This window comes from Varanus komodoensis, unplaced genomic scaffold, assembly GCF_004798865.1.
Source record: "Varanus komodoensis strain SLA01 unplaced genomic scaffold, ASM479886v1 scaffold56, whole genome shotgun sequence".
NCBI lineage: Eukaryota > Metazoa > Chordata > Lepidosauria > Squamata > Varanidae > Varanus > Varanus komodoensis.
In genome coordinates, this window is record NW_025336169.1 from 4,724,290 (window position 1) to 4,746,575 (window position 22,286).

At 54.0% G+C, this 22,286-nt stretch overlaps 2 protein-coding genes and 1 long non-coding RNA gene across 3 annotated transcripts in view; 1 reads left to right on the top strand and 2 right to left on the bottom strand.

Annotated features, from left to right (window-relative positions):
- The window catches only part of LOC123032799, a 17,120-nt gene extending 16,058 nt beyond the window's left edge, over positions 1-1,062 (bottom strand). The window contains exons 1-2 of the long non-coding RNA XR_006416543.1: positions 717-1,062; positions 492-558 (exon numbers count right to left, since the gene is read on the bottom strand). This is a non-coding gene — a long non-coding RNA (uncharacterized LOC123032799). The remainder of the gene's footprint in view (positions 1-491; positions 559-716) is intronic.
- A 365-nt stretch (positions 1,063-1,427) lies between these two features.
- MTFP1 (mitochondrial fission process 1) lies at positions 1,428-14,027 on the top strand. The gene is made up of 4 exons (XM_044449012.1): positions 1,428-1,506; positions 5,709-5,836; positions 7,539-7,771; positions 13,449-14,027. The coding sequence occupies exons 1-4, from the start codon at positions 1,431-1,433 to the stop codon at positions 13,522-13,524; spliced, it is 513 nt and encodes a 170-aa protein (XP_044304947.1). The 5' UTR covers positions 1,428-1,430; the 3' UTR covers positions 13,525-14,027.
- Positions 14,028-16,771: 2,744 nt separating this feature from the next.
- LOC123032782 (killer cell lectin-like receptor subfamily G member 1) lies at positions 16,772-21,028 on the bottom strand. Its single transcript, XM_044448894.1, is given in 4 exon segments — positions 16,772-16,978; positions 17,657-17,763; positions 18,658-18,809; positions 20,941-21,028. Coding segments are annotated over 4 exon segments (459 nt in total). The 3' UTR covers positions 16,772-16,866.
- Between the last annotated feature and the right edge of the window lie 1,258 nt (positions 21,029-22,286).

Sequence of the window (22,286 nt, forward strand, 5' to 3'; positions counted from 1 at the left end):
GGACCATAAGGAAGGCTGAGCACCAAAGGATTGAGGCCTTTGAACTGTGTTGCTGGAGAAGATTCCTGCGAATCCCTTGGACTGCAAGGCGATCAAACCGGTCAGTCCTAGAGGAGATCAACCCTGACTGCTCTTTAGAAGGCCAGATACTGAAGATGAAACTCAAATACTTTGGCCACCTAATGAGAAGGAAGGACTCCCTGGAGAAGACCTGATGCTGGGAACGATTGACGGCAAAAGGAGAAGGGATGGCAGAGGATGAGGTGGCTGGATGAGGTTGCTGGGGCGGTGGGTGTGGGGTTGGGTGGACTCTAGGGGATGGTGGAGGTCAGAAGAGCCTGGAGGAATGTTGTCCATGGGGTCGCGATGGATTGGGCGTGACTTGGCGACTAAACAACAAAGTAAAGTCTGGAGAGTTTGATGTTGTTTTTGTTTTGGTGATGAACCAAAATTACTGTGTTTTTTAAAAACACACATATGAATATACTCACCTGTTGACTCACTGATGGAACTATTCAAACCGCAAGGTGTTTCCCAGTGAGGTTTAAAGTTTTGTGCCTGTTCAACGGAATACAGCAAAATCATGTGTGGGTGGGGGAGAAATCTGAAAAGAAGCCCTCTGTACACCTCTCCTTAAAAATGGGGATCCAAAGCACACCCAAAAAATGGCTTCTGGCCCTTCCAAATCATCTTTTCTTGTCTGCATGAAAAATTACCTTAAGTGTCTGGGACCGTGAGGCAGCGGAATGCTTTTGTTCGAGACACGCACACATCCAACAGACACAGTTGTCCCCATTGCAGGACGATCCTGCTGACCCCTGTTGAACTTCTGCCTGCTGTGCGGCAAAGAGCTCCAGCCGGCCCACTTTATGCACCAAACCGTCACCCACACAGAAATTAAGAGAAAGTTGGGACTCGGTGCTAACGAACACCGAGGAGGAGCCTTCGCCCGTTGAATGTCCGCCTGTTCCTTGGCGCGCAGCCCCGGCTGGCCCGTTTGCCCCAAGATTGCTCCTGCGCAGAAAAGCGCGGTATCAGAAGCCGCAGTTTGGAGACTGGAGCGCGTCACCCGCTGAACTTCTGCCTGCGGGAGCGTCGGAAGGCCCTGGCGGCGCTCGAGCGCGCCTGGCGAGCCTGCGCTCGAGCTCTCCGGAGAGAGGAAGCTGGGCCGGCGGGCGGGCGGCAGGCGGCCTCCTCTCCTCCCCCTGCGGGGCTCGCCCGCCTCTCCCCGCCCTTCGCCCAGCCGCGAGGCCAGTAGGAAGGCCGCGCGCGCGCCGGGCTCGGGCTCGGGGGCTCCATTGGCCGCCGGTGGCCTGCGCCGTGCGCCATGCGGCGGCGCGCCTCGGCGAGGGCGCGGGGCCTGCGGCTGGCGCCTTCCTGCTCGCGCGCTTGGCCGAGGGACGGCTCGGCGCGGCGGAGCCCGGCCGGGGATGGCGGCGCGGGCCGGGGAGGCGGCCCCGCCGGCCCCGCGCGACCTCTACCGGGACACGTGGGTGCGCTACCTCGGTGAGTGAGCCGCGGGGCCGGGTGGGGAGCGGGGCGCCGGCTCGCCCACGCCCCGCGCGCTTGGCCCGGCGGCTGCCCGCCGCCAGCGGGGGGCTTCTTCGAGCGGGCCCCGGCCGGCGCCCTCAGCAGGAGCAGGACCGGCGCCCGTGCGCCGGCGAGGCTTTCCGCGGGAGCGCCGTCGCGCGCGCACCGGGAGGCGCAGCCGCCGCGAGCTGGTTCCGGGGGGCATCGCCGCCCTTTCTCCCTCTGGGGGGCCCGCATAATCTGCCCCCTCTACGTCAGCCTCAGAACGACAGCCCTGTGAGGTGGATTAGCCTGAGAGTGGGTGCCTGGCCCGAAGTCCCCCGTGGGCTCCCGGTCGCGGGCGCTTGAACCCGGTTCCCCTGCTGCCGGCGCACCTCTCCGACTGTTCCATCCCGCTGGTTATTCCACGTCTCTGAGTTTCCCGAGGAACTTGAGCAAGCCAAAGGTTTTGAAAGCCCGGCCTAGGAAAGCAAGCGAAAATCTATAGATTTTCTTTTTGCTGTATAGCTCCATCACACCCAGCTGACCCGCATCTTTTCCACTCTGCAGGGAAGCACAGCCATGTAATTTTGGAGGGAACGTGCATTTGGCTCATCCTGCACTTTGGACTGCAGCCTCCTGGGGCTTCTTTTCATTTACATGAGCTGATGTAAAGTGGCAGCCAACTGTCTTGCTTGGCCCTGCCCTTTGGCTGCGCAGGCACAGAAAGGGACCCGATGTATGAACCCTGGATGGGCCAGGCTGGAATAAATATCAGAGCCTGGCCCTCTGTCCTTGTTCAGGCTTGAGTCCCACCCTGGATGGTGGATACTGGCTCCAAGTCCTAACAATAGGATTAGCATCATAGAATAGGAGAGTTGGATGGGGCCAGAAGGCCATCAGGTCCAACGCTCTTGCCCAGTGCAGGACTCCAGGTTAAACCATCCCTCCCGGATGGCTGTCCAGCTGCCTTCAGGGTGGGGGAGCCCCCCCCCCCGGGCATTGGTTCCATCATTGGACTGCCCTCACAGTCAGGAAGTTCTTCCTGATGCTCAGCTGGAACCTGGCTTTGGGCCACTTGAGCCCGTTACTCCATGTCTTGCACCTTGGGATGATCGGAAAGAGATCCAGTCCTTCCTCTGGGGCAGCCATTCAAGTACTTACAGAGTACCATCCTCTGACCTTGCAGCCTTCTCTTCTCAAGACTAAGCATGCCCAATTCTTTCACTCTCCTCACGGGGTTTTGTTTCCAGTCCCCAGATCATCCTTGCTGCCCCCCCCTTTGCCTCCTTTCCAGCTTCTCTGCATCTTTCTTCAGCTGTAAGAAGAAAGATGCTTGTGGGGTTTGAAGCAGGGGTGGTGCTAGGTACAAAGGAGTACCTCAGGATTAAAAGAAAAGTTGCATTTACTGGGGGATGCGATCCCTTATCTGAAAAAGGGATATGTGGGCAGGACAGAGGGACACTGGATTTCAGGCAGAAAGACTGGGGACAGCAACGGGGTGCCTGTGTGCACCAGAATCCAGTAACGGCCCCTGGAGCACAGGGGGCTGGGCAGACAGTTTCCTAGGGGTTCGGGGCTCCAGTCCTAATGGGCCTCCCCGAACACTGCCTTGGGTTTGAAGGAGCTTTGCCTTCAGCCTGTCTGTATAGTGGCCCGTGTGCTTTAGTGCGTGGGCCAGGAGGGTGGGACTGGAGAATGAGCTGAGATGCCCAGTCAGCCATGAAGCTCTGTAAAGCCCTCGGGCCGACCTGCTTTTATCTCGCTGTTCTATAGATAACGTGTGGATGGGATGGAGAGAAGGTTTTGTGCCACCCTGAGCTCCCTTGGGGAAAGGAGAGCTGCCAGTGTATAAGTGCCTCAGTGCACAGGGCGATAGGGAAGCGTGGCCTGTCCGAGTGCCCAGCTGCCCCGACTGCGGGAGTCACCCTAGACTGGCTTTGAGCAACCCGGCTTGGCACGTGTCCTCTGAGCAGCGGGGCAGCAGGGGCCTGCATGAGCGGAGCGCGCACTGACGGAAGCATGCAGCCGCCGTGGCCCAGACGCTGCCGTGCACTATTTCGGCTCCTGTCACTTCGGGGCATTGTGGGAAATGAAAATGGTGGGCAGGAAGGGCTGCAGGCAGAGGCACACTTTTCTGAGGTTTTTGCGTTGCAGCAGCTGCAAGCGGCAGACCCTGTTGCACGGCAAAGAACATGTGATGCTCTTATGTGTTGTCTCTGTCGCGGACTCGTGCTTCACAAAATTGCCGTTCCTGGAGCCCACAATCTGCACTGCATAACTGGGGGGAGTGGTTCTTTCTCCACTGGCAATTTGTTAAAATCCTCAGGTGGGGGAAGAATTAAGAAACCCCTCGGGACACCAGATTGTGCTGCGTCCTTGCCGTACAAATGATGCAGTCCTCAGAATATTTTAAAAAAGAAGTCTCTTTCCCTGCATGGCACATCAGGCCTCACTGGAGACTTGGCCTCTCTCCCTCTATTAGGTATTCAGGGCCCTGAATGTTCCATGTCGCTTTGCTATGGGTCTGCGTAGCGAAAGACTTGCAGCGAAAAGCTTGGGATGCTCTGAGAAAGAAATGGGAGGGCACAAACATTTGGTTCTGACAGGGCTATTTGAGAAGCAGGAGCCTGGGAGGAAAGTGCCTGTTGGGACATTTTTGCTGCGTTGGTTGTTGGGGGGGGGGGCGGGCAAGGTGACCCCCTGGAGCCTGTGAAGGTCTCTGTGGGGACAGGAGGAGGCAGCTGCTCCCTGAAGGGCGTTGGGCAGCACAAAAAGACAACATTGCCCTGGTGCAGGGCAGCTAAATATAATCCAGGAACAGCTGGCCCAGCAAAGTCCACGGAGGTGAGATTTTGGAGGTGAGAGAGATCAGGCTAATTTAAAGTAATCGTGGTGTTTTTATCCCTTCCTCTGGACGAGCTCATTGTAGGGGTGGGCTCTCTCCCCACCCCTCGCACTCCGCTTGCTGTCATTGAAAGGGGATCAGTAATTGAACCGGGTGCGGTTGTTCGTCCTGGTGATTTCTTGATTGCGTCCTTGGTCTGGGAATAGCACAGCCTGTGAAGACACAAACCCTGTGCCTCAGGCCCGTTGCAACACTGAGCCCCGTTCACAGCAACCCACTTAAGCTGATACTGTCAAGCTGGAAAAACAAATTCCACTTCAAGGTGCTTCACATCAGAAGAGGCCTGCTGGATCAAGGCCAAGGGTCTTGGGAGGATAACCAGCCCAAGGGAAATCCATAAGCAACAGCACTCTCCCACCCGTCTTCCCCAGCAACTGGGGTACATGGGCACACGGCCTCTGACCCTGGAGGCAGCATGTGGCGGACGGGACTGACGGCCATCATTAGTGTTACCCTCTGTGCATTTATATAATCCATCCAATTTATATAAAGCCATCCGGAATGACAGACGTCCCCACAATTTGTGGAAGGTCAAACAATGTCGGACTGTCCTCGGAGCCGGGACGCTTCTTCACCTTCACCCTAACCCTAATCCTAAAAAAAGGAGAGCCTGAAAAGTTAATGCATGCATAATTAAGTAGGAATATTAACTATATAAAATACTCCAGGTCCTTAATTTAACAAGTAATTGTGGTTTGACATTGTCCATTAAGCAGATAAGAGCCAATCAGGGTCCAACCAATGTCCATCTCATCCAATATGCTGTTGAATGCCTGCAGAAAACCCACTGTCCCATGTTCCACAGGAGCCCACCCTCAGACACAGTAAAGGACATTAATCAATCCAGCAACCTGGCATCAAGCCAAACAAGTGGCCCAAACAATGAATGGCAGGTGCTCCCACAGTCTGGTCCCTAGGAAGCGCAACCTCCCTGAGGGAGGAGCCAGCCCTTTTGGTAGCTGGGTCGTCCATTTGCAAGAGCTGCTCCCACAACCCAGGGGAACCTTCCCTTTGATTGCTGCTCCTTGCAGACAGCTTTCTCATGCAGTGCCTGGCATCACACCAAACCCGTCCAGCATAAATAACAGACCGTATGTCAGAAGTGTCCTGTTTAGATGGGCTGGGAAAGGAAAGGGGGACAGGCAGGCTCATGATGGCAGCCCAGAAGCAGCAACAGCAACTGGGATATTGCGGCTGGTCTGCTTTGCTGAAGCAGTGCCTTCTGGGGCTCAAGAGCGGAGCTCGTCAGGCGCACAGATGCCCTTGCTGACTTTTGCCCATTCTCTTGCAGGTTATGCTAACGAGGTTGGGGAGTCCTTCAGGGCCATTGTGCCCGTCTCGGTGGTCTGGGCCAGCTACGGACTGGCAACCGCTTACGTGACGGCAGATGCGGTGGATAAAGGCAAGAAGGCGGCTGCAGTGAGTACAGTCGGCTGCTGGATATGCCCTGCCTCCGGGGCTTCCCGCATGGAGCCTGTTGGAGCGGTGCAGCCATGGAGGCGTCCCTTGCTGGCCACCAGCTCTCCGCCTCTCCTTGCTTGGGTTGCCCGCTGGCACCATCTGTATTTGAGGGCCAACGTGCGTCGTTCTGTTTGGAGTGCAGAACACACCTGCCCCAGCTTGCCCTTCGGTCCTGAGCAGGGAGCAGTCCCTTCCCCTCCCCAGTTTGTCTTCTGTGAAACGAGTATTTTCTGGCTGGCTCCACTCATCCTTTTTCTCACTGGCCAAGGCATCCTGCCACAAGAGCCGTTTCGAGAGATGGCCACCCTCTCTTGGGCCACCCTCAGCATTTTACATTTGCCCACTGACCCGGCCTCTTTGGGGACCTCAGCCTTGTGTTATTAGCAGGACATACAGAAAATGCACCTAATTTATGGGGGTTTAAAAAACCTTCTCCAGTCCAGAAAAGGGAGATGACAGCCAGCTTGAATGGGTTGCTCACAGAGTGTTGAGCACAGGGCCAACGGTGGCACGGGGGATCCCGAGATCCAGCAAGCTGCATTCCTTCCCCCACTCACCTTGCTGAACTGTCCATTTCTTTCAAGGAAGAGTGTAGCCAGAGACGGGAAGCGAAGTGCTACATTGCTGTGCCAAAGTGCGGCGGGGAGGAACCAAGCGGCCACACGATGGGGCAGGCCGGTTCCCCCTTCCGCCACTGCGACTCGTGCCTGGGCCCATTCGGTGCTGGCCGGCCTTCTTCGCATGCTGGGTGTCCGGGGTCTGGCCCCAGGGATTCCAGTTGAACGGTGGTGGGAACCCCGCAGTCCTGGGGCCCCGCTGACTTCCCCAGGTGGCCATAGCCCTGGTCCAGGAGCCCTGGGTGTCTGGTGCTTTCCTCGTTTTGTGCAGCTTCCCCCCCACCCTCAGAGGCTGAAATGCCCCCTCCGGCTTAGTTGCTGGCAGACAGACCTTTGCCCCACAGCAGTCTGGCATCCCGGAGGGAGTGGGCCCCACCTCCTTTGCCCTGGCAGTCCCCACAGCAGGCGGTGGGCCGAAGAGCTTCTCCAACTTTGAATCGGGCCCTTTCTCCAGTAGGTTCCACCCACCCCCCTGAGTTACCTGCTGGGCATTCTGGAAGGCCACAGCAAAGAGCAGCCCTGAGAGGACGGAGAGCAGAATTTCTGTGGGGAAATGGGGAAAGAACCCAGTTACTGACTTGGGGGGAGCGCTTCATTTCAGGAGGCCAGAGGCAAGCATTGATGAGCACCGGTGTGGGGTGTGTGGTGGGAGGGCTGGAGTGCAGCCCAGGAGATCTGAACCTGAGAGCTCCCAGGGTGACTGTGCACTCATGGACCCGTCACCTAACCTACCTTGAAAGGTTATTGTTGTGAGGCTAAAATGGGAGAGAACCTTGTCGGCTGCCTTCAGTTTCATGCAAGAGGAAAAAAACAGGGCATGAATGTGAAATCACCATCATCCTTAAAAACTAGACAAGAGCCTCCATAAACGGCAAGGCCCCATGGCTACAGGTAAACACAAGGCATACATAAACCCAGCTCTGTTCCACGCAGGTGAGCTCGCCTGTCCAGGAAAGGCCACCACGAAGGTCGGCTGCCTTCGTGCCTTTGAGTCTGGCTTTGTGCAGCCTTTTGAGCTCCTCTGTCTTTTCCGTGGTCGACAGGCGAAGCCCGAGGTGGAAGGGCGGACCTCGCGGGCAGCGGTGGCCGTCGTGGACACCTTCGTATGGCAGGCCCTGGCCTCCGTGGCCATCCCCGGTTTCACCATCAACCGCATCTGCGCCACCTCCCTCTACCTCATGGGCCGTATGACCCGGTGGCCCCTCTCGGTCAGGAAGTGGGCGACGACAGCCGTCGGTCTCTCGGCGATTCCCTTCATCATCAAGCCCATCGACAGGTACGTGCCACTCGGCCACGTGGGGCGCCACCCAGGGACCGGGCGGCTTCACCAGCCTGCTCCCTCCAGCTGTGCCGGGCTACAGCTTCGGCCCCCTCGGCCAGTGGCTGGGCCGGCTGGGTGTTGCGGGTCTCACGCCAGTGCCCTGCGGTTTCGTGGCCAAGCCCACCCATGCAGCATGTTGACGTTTCAGGCCTGGAAGGTCCTTGATGTTCTCTTCTGCAGCCGGCAGAGGGTGAAGAGGGGCCCAGAGCCGTGGCACCAAGGAAGTGGGGGAGCACCCCCGCCCAGGTCACAGCCTTCATGCACCTTTTGCTGCATGCCATCAAGCTGTCTCCAGCGTAGGGTGGGCCCTGTGAAGGAGTGCCGCCAGAAGTGCCCTGCCCTGTCGGCCCTGCCCGGTTCTGCCCAGCCCAAGGCGGCTGTGGCTTCCCTGATGGACTTTCCCTCACATGATGGTCTTCTCCAGGGAGTCTGGCCTTCTCCGGGGTGCCCAAAGTAGGACAGACTTGGTTCCATCATGACTCTTAGCCACAGAGGTGAAAGCTTCAGGGAACCAACCTTCTCCTTTCCATGGGTGCTTTTAGGGGCAGAGGGCGCATTGAAGCTGCGCACTGATGCGATGCTGAGAAGTGTAAGCCATCTCCCTCTTCCTTCTGCACTCCTTTTCAAAGACGGCTGTTGCCATGCGCCTTTGCTGGATCTCTGAAGTGTGGCATGTGGTCTTAAGCAGATAAGCTTCCAAGAAAGTCAGATCTTAGAAATCTCTCACAAAAAGAAGTGTCTGGGAATTATCTTAGCACCTTAACATGGTGCTCACAGCTCTTCATATCCCTTTCATTGGCTGGTATGAATATCACTGTTGCACCGTCAGTGAGCACGGGCACATGTGCGAGAGAGAGGCCCCAGCAGGTAAGCGGTGAGGGCGTCACAATCATCACGTAATCCTCGAGCGTTGCTTCGGGAATGTCCTGCGCATGTCCGAAATTAAAATAAACCCATCAGACGTGCCTGGGCCGTCATCCCTGTATTGCACATTGTAGCCGTTCCCAACTTAGAATCATTTTTGTTGCCTCCTCTGGACCCTTTCTAACTTTTCTGCATCTTTCTTAAATCTTGGTGCCGAGAACTGGACACAACATTCCAGGTGAGGTCTGACGAGTGAAAGGAGTATAGAGGAACCACTACTTCTCGTGATTTGGAATTTATGCTTCTGTTAATGCATCCCAAAATAGCATTTGCCCCTTTGGCAGCTGCATCGCCTATTGCCCACAATTACTCCAAGATCTTTTCCTTTTTCGGTTCTGTTGAGCCACGTGTTCCCCATCTTGTATCGATGCCTTTGGTTTCTTTTTCCTGGGTGGGGGAATTGGAGCACTTGTCCCTATTGAATCTCACTCTGTTGCTTTCAGCCCAGTGTTCAGGTTGATCAAGGTCATCCTGGAACTTCGTTCTGTCTTCTCGGGTGTTTGCTGTTCCACCCAGTTTTATATCATCTGCAAATCTGATCACCTTTCCTTGTACTTCCTCATCTAAATCATGAATAAAGATATGGAAGAGCCCTGGGCCCAGGACTGAACCCTGTGGCACCCCACTCGGTACCTCCATCCCATTTGGGGAGGTGCCATTGATGAGAGCCTGGGGCTCATCAACTTGGGGCCCTCCAAATACGCCGGACTGCCTTCTCCCATCAGTGATGAATCTGAACTTCATGGTCTCTGAGGGCGCAGTTGAGTGGGCTACCTGCACCCTTCTGATTACGGGCCTCCAATGTGGAGAGGAGAACATGGAGCGAAGGTAGCTCTGCTCTCCTCCTGTTCTGCAAGGCGGCTGGCTGTGTAACTGGTGCTCTGGAGAGGAGTGGGGGCAGGCTGAGCTTCCCAGGACACACCCTTGCCTGGTGGCACAGGTCTCTCCTCCACCCCGTGAGCTCCAGAGCACCTGCTAAACTCCTTCTCCAAGGCAGCTCTTGCAGCCTTGCAGTTCTTTCTGCACCAGCTGCCGGGGGCTGGAACTCGGTGCTGGAGCTCCTGGGTCCAGTCGTTGGGCGGCGTGACAGTGTCTTTTCCTGGGTGCAGGGGAATTCTCTTTCATACCTTTCACCATGAGCTCAGTTTTGAGGAAGGAGACATCAACCTTTTCATTCCCAGCGGTACTTCATGTGTGTGTTTAGGGTGCTGACTGAGGGCTTCTCTTCAAGGGGAGTTTAGCTCCCTGCTTTACTGAGTCATCTTCCATTCCACTATGTCCTCCAGAAGGATTGCATTTCTCTGCCTTTCTCTGTTCTCTGCCAGTGAAGTGCAAGGCCAGGCTATGGCAGTCCTGGAGAGCAGCAGATTTTGGTCACCTGCTGAATCCATGAATAATAATATTGCCTCTTAACAGAAATCTCCACATGATCTGTCCATAATAGATAATGGACATGCTTGGATAGGGTGTTCTTTTTTAAACAAAGCAGGGCCGAGTTCCCTTTGGGGGAAGCTTCCAGATTCTCATGGTGGACAGACCCAGGCAAACGGGGAAGACGAAGCCCCCAAACACCAGTGCGATTTCCCTTAAAGGAATGCATTTCAGTCTTCCAGAATGGGGGTGGGCACCTTAAAAGCCAGAACACCACCAAACAATCAATATTCCAGAGCGATTGGGCCAGGGAGCACGGCTGTTGTGGGAAAGTTCCGTGCCACTTGTGTTCTATGAAGCCCCTGCTTCATAAGATTTCAACGAAAGCGTTCGATCCAAAAATGGCTTTGAGTCACTTTTCTATTCTACTTTCGGCATTAGAATAGAAACTTGGTCTCACTTCTAATTTATACTGTGTCTCCGTATTCCCTTTAATAAAGCACATGAATGAAATCCCCACGCAGCTCCGAGTGAACGTTCCAACCAGAGGGTGACCCAGGCGAGCAGCGAGGCGGCAGCGTCATGTTGTTTTCCGTTGCTCGGGAATGTCATGACTTATTGATCACCTGCAGTGTTGCCTTCTCTCTGCAGTGCAGGAGGATCCCAGCAAATCCAGTTGTGCTTGGATCTGCCAGGGGCACCCCAATGACTAATTTCCACTCTGCAGTGAGTAACCCCTTCTTCACAGTCTGCCCATGTTTGCCCGCCTGCATATCTCTCTTGGTGTTGCTTTTCATCCACATTCAAGTGCTGAGTGATCTCCATATGGTATATGGAGCTGTAGGAACTTTCTCCTAGGTGGTGCTCATGGTGGGCATGTCGTGAGCTGGAGGCGGGGGTCAGACTAGATGGCCCGGGAGACCCCTTCTGACTTGCTCTGTTTCTGTGTTTCTATGTCACTTCCTTTAAAACATTTGAGGACATTCTTCAATTCAACTTTTATAGGACAGTTTTACAACCAGCCAGAAAAAGACAAGAACTCAAAGGTGCAGATCTTTGGCCCACTGAGGTTTCCCAGAACCACCAACTCTTGTCATTCGGTGCTTTCTGGACTTTTCTGCAGTTTCCCCAGATTTTAGAAGGTCAACATGCCTGTGCACAGCTGTGGTTACTGAGAGCAAATAAGCGGATGTTTTGGCCCCAAAACCATTGTCTTAAGCTGTGCCCACCCTGGAAGCTTCCCTGGGAATGAAGCACGACCCCCAGCTGGAAGGCAATTCTGCCATCCCCGCGTGGAAACACAAAACAGTAACTGGAGCTAAAAGTGGCATTACAAAACCGTCACAGGAAAGGAAAAAAACCCATCCGAGAGAAAAAGCCTTGAAAAATAAAAGAGCTTTTTGCCTGACACTCAAGGTATGTTTACCCATCTTTTGTTGTTCAGTTGCAAAGTCATACCCGACTCTTCACGACCCCACGGACAACATTCCTCCGGGCCTTCCTGTCCTCCACCATCTCCCAGGGTCCACCTAATCTCACGCCGACTGCTTCAGTGACCCCATCCAGCCCCCTCATCCTCTGCCCCCCCCTTCTTCTTTTGCCATCTATTGTTCCCAGCATCAGGCTCTTCTTCCTTCTCATTAGGTGGCCAGAGTATTTGAGTTTCATCTTCAGTATCTGCTATGACCTGTCTGTCTTGGGTGCCCCTGCACAGCATAGCTCATGCCTTCATTGCACTACGCTAGTCTCTCCACCACGACAAGCCGTGATCCGTGAAGGGGTTGCCCAACTTTAGATCATTCTAAACTTTTCCACTCCAAAGCCCTTTATGTGCAGCTGCCCTGGAAGATGGTCCAGAAGCCACAAGTGTTGCAAAAGACAGCCCCTTGAGTGCTGATGGGGGCCAGAAAGTCTGAGCATGTCACACTGAATGCTGGTTGCTGGTCCATGTCTGGGCCCAGCTAAAAGTGCTGGTGCCGGTTTCCGAAAGGATCACGTCACCCACGGGCCAGCCTCCACCTGTGTGCTCCTCCCTGCACGTTGCGATCTAGGTTAAAGGTCCTTTGTGTACCCAGCAGCAAAATTCATTCATAGGGTGAGTAGGAGAGAAAAGGGCCTGCCCAGTGGTGGCCCCACAGCCGTGAAACTTCCCGGTGGGTCGTATGTGCCTTCCCTCCGCAGGAGGACTGTTTAAGTAGGTCCAGCTCTAGAAGCTTTTCTCTTCACACCTGCCTTTAAGACTAAATGGGTTGAGTATTTTGTTTCCATAGCAGTTCACCATTTTGTGATGCGGTCACTTAACTATTTTGTTCTGAGCCGTCCTTTTTCATTTAAGTCACTCTATGAACGCATGGCCTTAAGAAGCAGTCTTTAAAAGAGCCGGTGTGGAATGGCGCTGGGCGTGCTGGACTGGGGACCCGGGAGATCTGGCCTTCAGTCCCCAGCCATGAGGCTCGCTGGTGGGAGCTGTGGAAGCCACACCGGGAGCACTTTGCTTCAGCTTTGGCTGACACATCCGCTGCGTCCTTGCCTGGATGAGCAGCGCCTGGCAGCGTGACCCGTACCCTGCCTGTTTGGACTATTGCAGTGCACTCAACGTGGGGCTGCCCTTGAAGACGGTCCGGATACTTCAGTTGGTCCAGGATAGAGCTGCCAGGTTATTCACGGGGACCGGCTGATGCTCCGGTCATACCGGTCCTATATCGTTTACACTGGCTTCCGGTTGGAATCCGGGCCCCATTTAAGGTGTTGGTAATGACCTATAAGGCCCTAAACGGCTTGGGTCCTGGATACCTGAAGGATGCCTTCTTCCCTGTGTGCCGCCCCGCCCCTTGAGATTGGAGACAGAGGCCCTTCTCCGGGAGTCCCCTTTGAAGGGAATCGGGAGGGTAGGTACGCAGAGAAGGGCCTTTTCAGCGGTGGCTCCTGACTATACAACACACAGTTCGCCTGGTGCCATCGCTTTTTCCTTTTCAGCATCAGGCAAAGACCTTTTTACTTTCTTGATATTCTATCAATTAATTGGTTTTATCCTTATTTTTATCCTTATTTATCAGATGCAGTGTGTTGTTATGGTTATGGTTTACTTTGTACTTTTTTTTTGTTCTAAGCCATTTTAGTAATGGGACGACATAAAAACTTTCAATTAACTGAATAAAAAACCGGCGGGGGTGACTGTCACCCTCGCAGTTTCAGGATCATCTGGATCATTTGTAGGCAGCAGCCATTCTTCCCTACCCTGGAATTTGTGATTCCATATGGACTTTTCTCTGGAGAGACTAAAAGATGCCTTTTGCAAGAATCCCTTTTGCTTTGCTTCCCCTTGCATGCCCTGCAGGTCGGTGGATTTCCTGATGGACTCCAGCCTCCGCAAGCTCTACAAGACGGAAGAGGCCCCCCGCTCTTCCTCCTGAAGCAGTCCTGGACTCAGCCGAACGCAGCGGTCTCTACCTCTCTCCCCGGGCTGCGTGTCGCCAGAAGGACTCGCCTCACCCTTCCGGGGAGGGTGTGGGGATGAGGCAGGGGTTGGTCCTCCCGGGCAGCAAAGCCCCACACTCAGATCTTAAGCAGAGGTTCTGGGAGCTCGGGGGTGGCCCTTCCATGGGCTCCGTGGGACTGCGTGTCCTGGCGGGAAATCCCTCCAGGTTTTACTCAGGTACTAGCCTCCAGGCAGCAGGTCTGTGATTTATGTAGGCACCACAATGGCTCCTAATTTCATTTCCTATGCACTGTGACGCCCCAGTGCCTGGGCGGTCGATTGCACTCGTGCGGCTTCAGTGGGGTCCGCCTGGCTGGCTCCCGTCTTGTGGTTCAGCTGGAAACTGCCCTGGGTCTCACCTGGAGCTGGTTCCTTAAAGCTGCTTCTCTTCTTCCTGGCTTTATGAGAATGATAGTGATTAAAAAGACCTGGCCTTCAGCTGAGATTTCTGTCTGAGCAGTTGCTCACCACTGAAACGCCGTCAGAGTTTACATGGCAGGACGGAGTATCCGAAATACCTCACAGAACCATCTTCCTGTGCTGCTCCCAGCAGGGGTGGGACACATGTGGGAGGCTGTGGGGGCCGCTGATGATTTGAGAAGTTCTCCCAGCTATGCCACAAAATGGCTGCCATGGGAGGCGTGGCAGAGAGAAGTTGCCTGAACACAAGCTGGGGAGCAGCTCACTGAAGGACTCCCTTGAGCCCACTTTTCAGCGCCTGCTTTGACATCGATACCCTCCCAGCCCCAACAGCTCTTTCACAGCGGCCTGGCTGCCAGGAAGGGAATGTGTTAATTAAAAGGGGGCAAAGTAGAGCAACTTGGGCAGAGGGAAAGAGGGCTGGGATGCGGTGGAGCCCTGGATGCCTCCTTGCCTTTCCCTGATTGACAGCAAGGGCGCTTTCCATTTTGTCCACCCCCTTTAATTAGTCAATCTTTTATGTTGGGGTGGGCAACTTGCGATCCACTCATGTTTTAGACTACAGCTTCTATCATTCCTTACAGTTGCCTATGCAGGCCAAGGCCAGTGGGAATTGTTGGCCAGAACCCAGGTTGCCTGTGTCCGTTCTATTCCCTGACTCTCAGGGCAAAAACCTCCTCAGAGCAGTTGATAAATCCACAGGAAAACAAGACGAAGCGGCTCTGCATCCACAGCACCACAGTATTACAATTTCATGCAGCCAAAATCTAGTGAGGATCAAAAACTATTTTGTTGCTTGAAAAGATCAACAAAGGCACTTGGTGAACAAATGAGGGCAGGGGGTCCCACGGATGAGCTGCCACAACCCCGAAAGCCCTCAGGCAGTGGGACTGCTCACCCTCCACAGTCCTCTTGGTTATATGAGCTATTTTCCCAGAATGCCCTCTGGTAGCCCCCCCCCCCCCAATGTGCTTCTCCACTGCTTTGTTCAATACACAGGCAGGACCCTGAGGAGAAGAACAAGTTGGGAAGACCAAGAAACCCCGTTGTCCTCATTGCGCAGGATGTTGGAAGCCGTCATTTGGCCCAGAGCCAAATTCAGGCTTTTTCAGCCCCTGGTGCCTTTTGTGGGGCCACATTATGGCTTCTGAATATCAGAAGTGACTCTTTGGGTTTTCCTTACTGCAGTCCCAGAAGTCTTAGAGGATGCATGAGTCATGGATCTAGGCAAGAACTTTATCGCCTCCCTTCAACAAGACCAGGCTGCTTGCAGGGCCAGTGGCAGTGGGTGACTGCACCGATCCTCACCTAGCTATGTCTCCTGTCAAGTGGAGTCCAGAACCCAGAGTCGTGCGGAGTGGTAATCAGCACCTCCCTGATCTGGAAGCCACGCTTCTGGCTATGTAGCCAAGGGTGGCATGTGCCCTCTTGACCACTGCATCACACAGCTGGCTCATGTTCAGCCTGCAGTCAACCAGCACCCCGAGGTCCCTTTCACAAGCGCTGCTCTCCAGCCACGTGTCCCCCATCCTGTACCTGTGACACCTGTTCCTGTGTCCCAGGTGCAAGACCTCACATTCATTCCCATTGAATGCTTTGATGGGTCTCATTTTCTAAGGTGGACATAATTCAGCTTTAAAGTTAGCTCATTTATCATTTATTTACAATGTTAAACAGGCAATTTACAACATAATATTTCATTGTGGAACAGCTGTTTGTATGAATATTAGTCACCACAGCAAGAAATGGGCAGAAAATACTTGATTTTATTTAAACAAGTTAGAGACAGAACTTGGGAAAGGAAGATATAATTGGATGAGATTGCTCAATTAGTCAGGAGACTGGAATACTTCAGGTGTTGTATCAGCAGCTACAGTGGTACCTTAGCTCACGAACACCTTGGCTCAGGAACAAATTGGGTCATGAACAAAAATTTCATGAACATTTTGACATGTTCAAACTCCACATTGGGTGGCGATCGCGGCCATTCCCCCGCCCCCCCCCGCCAACCAGCATGATTGCAGCCATCTCCCCACTCAGGGCGGAGGGGGGGAGATGGCCGAGATTGCACCCCTCCCCAGTGCACCCACAATCGTGCCTCTCCCCCCCCCCAGCACACCGTGATGATGGGCACAATGCTGGGGGCGGGGGTGGGGAGAAGGCTGTGCTTGTGCTCGGGGTGGGGTGGGGGAGATGGCCCCGATCTTTGTTGTTCTTTGTCACTTTGCTTCACATTTTTCTGATTAAAGAAACATGGTACAGAACAGATTAACCTTCTTACATTGACCCTTATGGGGAAATTTAACTTGGGTCACGACCAGAGTCCTGGAATGGATTAAGTTCGTGAGCGGAGGTTCCACTGAAAAAGGCTATTTCAAGCTCAGAGAAGAAAGATTTTATCTAGCTTGACCAGATTTTCTCTTAAAATCACAGACACATAAGAGGGCAACTGTCTGAATGCAGCTTCAATAAATGGGGCAAAATCCATGTAAGAATGCTAAAAACTCTCTCTCTCTCTCTCTCTCTCTCTCTCTCTCTCTCTCTCTCTCTCTCTCTCTCTCACACACACACACACACACACACACACACACACACACACACACTCTCTCTCTCTCTCTCGGGACGCTCCAAAAATATCCAAATGATCTGCAGAACACTTTTGCATCTAATGCTAAAGCTGCAGTGTTAATGGAGTAAATCCATTTGATTAAGTGGGACTTCCAAGGCACCAAAGGCTACTCTTGTTGAGCTTCAGTCTTTCCTCCTGTGGGACACGGGTGGATCGACTGGACCTGGGCCTGCAGGGCCCCGTGCCAGCAGCCAAACCGAGCGGAGGGACTGGAATGAAGAAGTGAGCTCATTTGGGAGTTGTCTCACAGATCCACGGGAAGGCCACTCCGCAGCTGGAGGCGTGGATGCCGCCCTCCCACACAACGCCACAGTGCTGTACAGGGCTGTTGGACAGGACGCTAGGAAAGATATGCACAAGATTGAGTTAGCTTTTATTTCAAATGATCCTATGCTTATGCAGCTGTTGGGAGGGGGCTTTGAAGCCTTGCAGGAAAAAGCTTTAAGAGTCCTCTCTGGATATACTCAGGACTAAATATTCTCAAAGAAGGCTGGGGGCATATCCAGGTAACTCCTGGATGTTATCTTCTCAAAAATGGAAGAAATCAGTTTTGCATGCCAGTCCAGCAGTCCTAGATAGAACCCGAAAGCTACGACACCAAACAGAGTCCGATCCCTTTAAATTGGCACTTCATCTTAAATTTTTCCCTGAAAACTGGCCATGCGGATTGTCAGGTCAGCCCTTGGCTTTATTAACATTGTGCCTGATGAAAAAACCTGAAACTCAAAAGTTGGCCCTTGCGCAACCTGTCACTTTCCAAACCCCAGTGCCCTCCAATGCTTTGGACTATCAAGCCCTTCAGTCTCATTCAGTATGGCCAATGGTCATCATTAATGGGAGTGGTAGCCCAAAATATTTGAAGGGGTCCAGGCTGATGAAGAGTGGTACATGAGAAGTGATTCTCAATGAGTTTCCAATTCTTTTCTAAAAAGTCCCTGCATAAAAGTTTTCACTATTTTGCAGGGAGAGAATAGAATAGGAGCATGGATATTCCCCAGGAAAATGCACAGGGTCTTACTTTTTAACACTGATGCCTGAGACACCTTCCCAAAGCCAGTCATCAGAGTTAATGTTCTTCCTGAGTCCAATCCAGTGGGTTTCTGCCAAGGTCTTTTGAAAGAACTCCTAGGAAACAGCAGCAGAGTCCCAGCAGGGAAAGGACACACAGATTAAGGGCCTGCACAGTTGGGCAGCCCCTTCCCTGGTCAAGCCACAACATCACAAGTGTGCACACGTTTCCGGGGTCTCCAGAGCTCTTCATCAAGCTCAAAGGGCCCTCTCCAATAGCCTGCAGCTCTGGGAACGATGGGCATTGCAGTCTAACATAATCTGAAGAACATCAAGCTGGGGAAGGCTGAGCTCAGGGGTACGAATGCAGAAGGGACGGGGGAAGGCACAACAAGTCCCGAAATTCAAATGTTGCAGTTATGACGTCTGTCCAGAGCCCTCAGTCTGACGATGCAGCAGAAGGAAAACCAAATGAAATGTGGCTTGACGTGAGCAGAATAGGTGAGAACAGAGAGTCATAAAAATGGTCCACCCGTATTTGCACAGGCACACAGAGAGTTGTGGGTTCTGATATGGAAGAGAAGGGTCAGCCTCTCTCACTCAGCCGAATCTACCTCACAGGGGTGTTGAGAAGATGCCAGCACACCATGTATGCCAAAGTGAGGCCTGCTTGGAGGAAATAATATGAAACAATAGGCTGAGAGATCAAGACCAACCAAAGGCCATTTAATGTACTTCATAGCTTAGCAAGCGTTCGAAACAGAAATAGCAGGGCTGAAGACGATATGCCTGAGCCATTGGCATTTCTGTTTATGCAGCTTTTAGCAGCATTAAAAATACTTCTAAACTTGTCTGACAGAGTGGAGAGTGGGGCAGGGGAAAGAGGCCCCCCCCTTCCAGGCTGACACCCCGTCATCAGAGGACTCCCAGATGGAGCTTTCTAATATTGGGAGTCACCCTAGAATGGCGAGGCAGTGGTACTAATTAAGCTGAAGTAGATGTGTTCGTTACCATTTCCCGGGAACTGCTAATGACTAGAAGATGGGAAGCCTCTGCAGAGCAGAATTCCTGGCTGGAAGTCTAATTCTTCTTCGCTTGGGAGAAGTAGTAGCAAGTGCCTTCGTATTCCACCCACTGGCTGGGGCAGCTCGGACACCGAGGAGCTGTAAGAGCAAGAGGAGGTTACTGGGGGAGGATTGGGAAGGCCCGTATTTCTCATCTTTCCTGGTGAAATATCTCGGTATTATTTTAATTCCTTCTTGCACGTGGAGAGAGAGAGAGAGAGAGAGAGAGAGAGAGAGAGAGAGAGAGAGAGAGGTGTGTGCGTGTGTGTGCGTGTGTGCGCGCGCGCGCGCGCGGTGTGTGGCATAATTGCCACTTGGCAGCCCAACATGGATTAAGGGCCTTCCCCATTCATACTCTTTATTGCAGTGTATGATGGTGGTTTGGGGGGGGGAGCAGAACTGCAGACCTGGGGCCAAGTCCATCACCTCCCCCCCCCCCGATAACTGATCATTTCTGTTTCTGTGGGAGCACGTCCTCAGTATTTATGCAAAACATGTTTAGCACATGCTAAGGACTCCTGGGCTGTTTCCACTGTGCTCAGTGTGTGATCTTGTGTTCACATGTAGTGCGTGAGATGCAAGGGGAGATATTCAGGGCCTTTTTTTTAGAAAAACCTTTCCTACGTGCACGTGCGCAGGGGTGGTGGCTGCAGGAAAAGGGAGAGAAAAGACGGCACCTTCTGCTCACCTTTGCTGAGACGGGACAGGTGAGAGAGAAGCCATGGCTGGCGGTGCCCACAGGGGGAGCCAGCGGGCCGAGCGCCCCATGCGGCACCATCCAGAAGCAAGCAAGTCTGCCTCCTGTTCGGGCAGAGGTTGGAGGGTGGGCTGAGACGGGGGAGAGCCGGGCCCCAGCCCCAATTGGCCACGAAGCACATGGGCCGCTTTGAGCCAGACACTGGCACTTAGCCTGGCCGACCTCACAGGGTGGTGGTGAGGATAAGATTGAGAAAAGGAGGCAGATCACACAGGAGGCTGCCTGGAGTTTCTTGAAGGAGAAAAGGCAGGATATAAATGCAGCAAATAAATCAATAAAACAATTAAATGTTTTAAGAGCCTTTTGCCTTGATATGCACAAATACTTACAGGTGCCAAGGAAAGCCACAATGGCTCCGAACGCAGCCCACGAAATGACTGCTGCCACGATGCACCAGGAATGGCTGCGGACACACGATGGGGCAGGAGCTGCTGCAAAGGTCGGGACATCACGCTGTGAGGATGTGGACCGTGTTTCTCATTTTGTGCCTGGAAACTTGTAAAATGGGTTACCCAGCAATTGAAAAAGAGGAGCGTGTTTCCATGCTGGCTGTGTGTGCACTGGCGACAGGTGACTGGGTGCAGCCATCTCCCCAGACATGAACCCGGGTCCTGGACATGCAGACATGGCGCTTCCGGAGGGAAGGGCCGTGCTACTTGTGAGGAAGTAGCGTGCAGGTATTCTATGTCTTCCTCCAAAATGCAGGGGGTGGCAATGGGGGGCATGGCCCCCCGTCCCCCAGGGCAGCGTGGAAGCAGGCCTGCAGGCCACAGGGCGAGGACGCCTTGCCTAGAGCGCGTTTCAGTGGTCGAGCCAAGGGGCTACCAAAGCGCGAGCCACCGTGGCGAAGGTCTGGCTGTCCAGGAGGGCTGCGGTTGGGCAACGAAGCGCAGCTGAAAGGTGTTCCTGTCCATTGAGTCCACTTGAGACACACGTGATAGTTGGGTCCAGGAGCACCCCCAAGCAACAGATCCCGTGCTTCGCAGTGGTGACCCCTCAGCCCCCCCTCCAAATGACCCCTCCCAGCAGTTTCATGTAGATATTGAAGAGCATGGGGCCCCAAGGAGCTCCATGGCATAATTGCCATGGGGCAGAGCAACTGCCCCCCAGCACTGCCTTCTGGACAAGTCTGGCCAGGTAGGAGTGGAGCCACCAGCTCCCAGCCCAGCCAGCCTGTCCAAAGGGCACCATGGGTGATGGTGCCAAAAGCCGCTGAAGGTCCAGGAGAAGCAAGAGGACCACACGCCTTTGAATATGACTGTACCAGGAAGATGGAGCTTGGCCCCAAGAAGCAGAGACACAGTTTCTGCAAAGGGGAAGAGGGTGTCTCTGGCCCCCCAGGAATCTGTCTGTAGTCCTGGGCAGCCAGGGAGCACTTTAATATCCTTAATGCAGCAAATAAGAGCAAACTTGCAGTCAGTAAAGCGAGGACCAAAAGGCAAGCATTTCTTTTCCCGTTAGAGTTATCTTCACTCTTTAAGTCCGTAGGTGCTCCCGTTACTTTCTCCTTGCACACTTGATGGGGCTCAAAATTTTCATAGACCCCCATTTGTTCGTCCATTTCCGGCAAGTTAAGAGTCAAACTCGTGAGGAGGATGCCAAAAAGTTTGCTATATATTCTGGAGCCAAGGCAATGAAAAGAAAATCTGGTGAATTTGCTCAACCGAGGCTGCAGTCGTCTGCGCGTTAGGCAGTTGCAGGCTGTTCGTCCATCCACACATGCGCAGGGCTGGGTCTTAATCTGGCAGTTTCCTCACTTGACACCTAAAACTTCGAAAGGAACTGATTCTCTTCCAAGAGCCTAAGAATTGCTGGACTGGATCAGGCCAGGGTCCATCTCATCCAGAACTGAGTCCATGCAGTGGCCACGGAAAACCCACAGGTAGGACGTGGGCGCCCCCGCTCCCTCCCACTCACACCCCCAGAAACTGCTGTGCTGCCTCCGACAATGGAGGTCGCATGCTGCAGCCGTCGGGGCCAGCGCTCTTTCCTGGTGCGGAAGTGAAATGGCTTGGGCACCCTTTGCCTCGGGGGTCACGGCGTGAACACCCTCTCCGCCTTCCACACAGAACGTGCTCGCGGCAGAATGCGTGGTCGGTGCAGCTGCAGTAACACGAGGAACCTCCTTCCCACCTGCTGCCTCTTCCGTCTCCCAGGCCTGTCCCCTTCCCACACTTCCCCTTAATCCCTTCCCCTGCACCTCAAAACAGAGGCACACACGCAGCCCAGCTTGCTGGCCCTTGCAGAGCAGACCGAAGCAGCTGCACTGACTACGGGGCGACCCCGTGTATGCTGACTTAGGTGTAGCCCTGCCGGATCCGCGGCGCTTGCACCTTCTCAGCAGAGGTGCAGCGGCAGCTGAAGAGGGGCTCGGCCATGCAAGCCCTGCCTGCTCATGTGAGCCAGAGCGGGGTGTGCCTGGCCCGCTTGCCCCCGTCTCCCTCCCGGGGCTCAGGCCAGCGAGCCTTCCCTCGGCTCAGGAGAGGTCCCTTGCTTGCTCGCTCGCACTCACCTGCACCCTGTGCCTCCAGCGAATGCCTCCCCTTGCAGGAGGACACGGCGGGGGCAGAGGCGGCTCTTCCTGTCGCTGCCTGTCTGCCTTACTCCCAAACCACGAGATCAGTGACGGAAGTTGCACTTGCTTCATGGCAGACACCCCCCTAGAAGTTTGCTCGCTAGAACAACCCAAGCCAGAAAGACGATCGCAAGCGGGCTGTCGCCCACCCCACATCCGCTCCACTGGCAACTGCAAGCACCTTTTCACAGCCGAACCTGGTGATGTTCTTGGGCCACCAAGCACCTTTCTTCAAAGTTCTCTC

Coding starts and splice junctions, on each gene's coding strand:
- MTFP1 (XM_044449012.1), top strand. CDS start 1,431: ATGGCGGCGCGGGCCGGGGAGGCGGCCCCGCCGGCCCCGCGCGACCTC. Junction 1,507..5,708: donor CACGTGGGTGCGCTACCTCG/GTGAGTGAGCCG, acceptor ATTCTCTTGCAG/GTTATGCTAACGAGGTTGGG. Junction 5,837..7,538: donor AAGGCAAGAAGGCGGCTGCA/GTGAGTACAGTC, acceptor CGTGGTCGACAG/GCGAAGCCCGAGGTGGAAGG.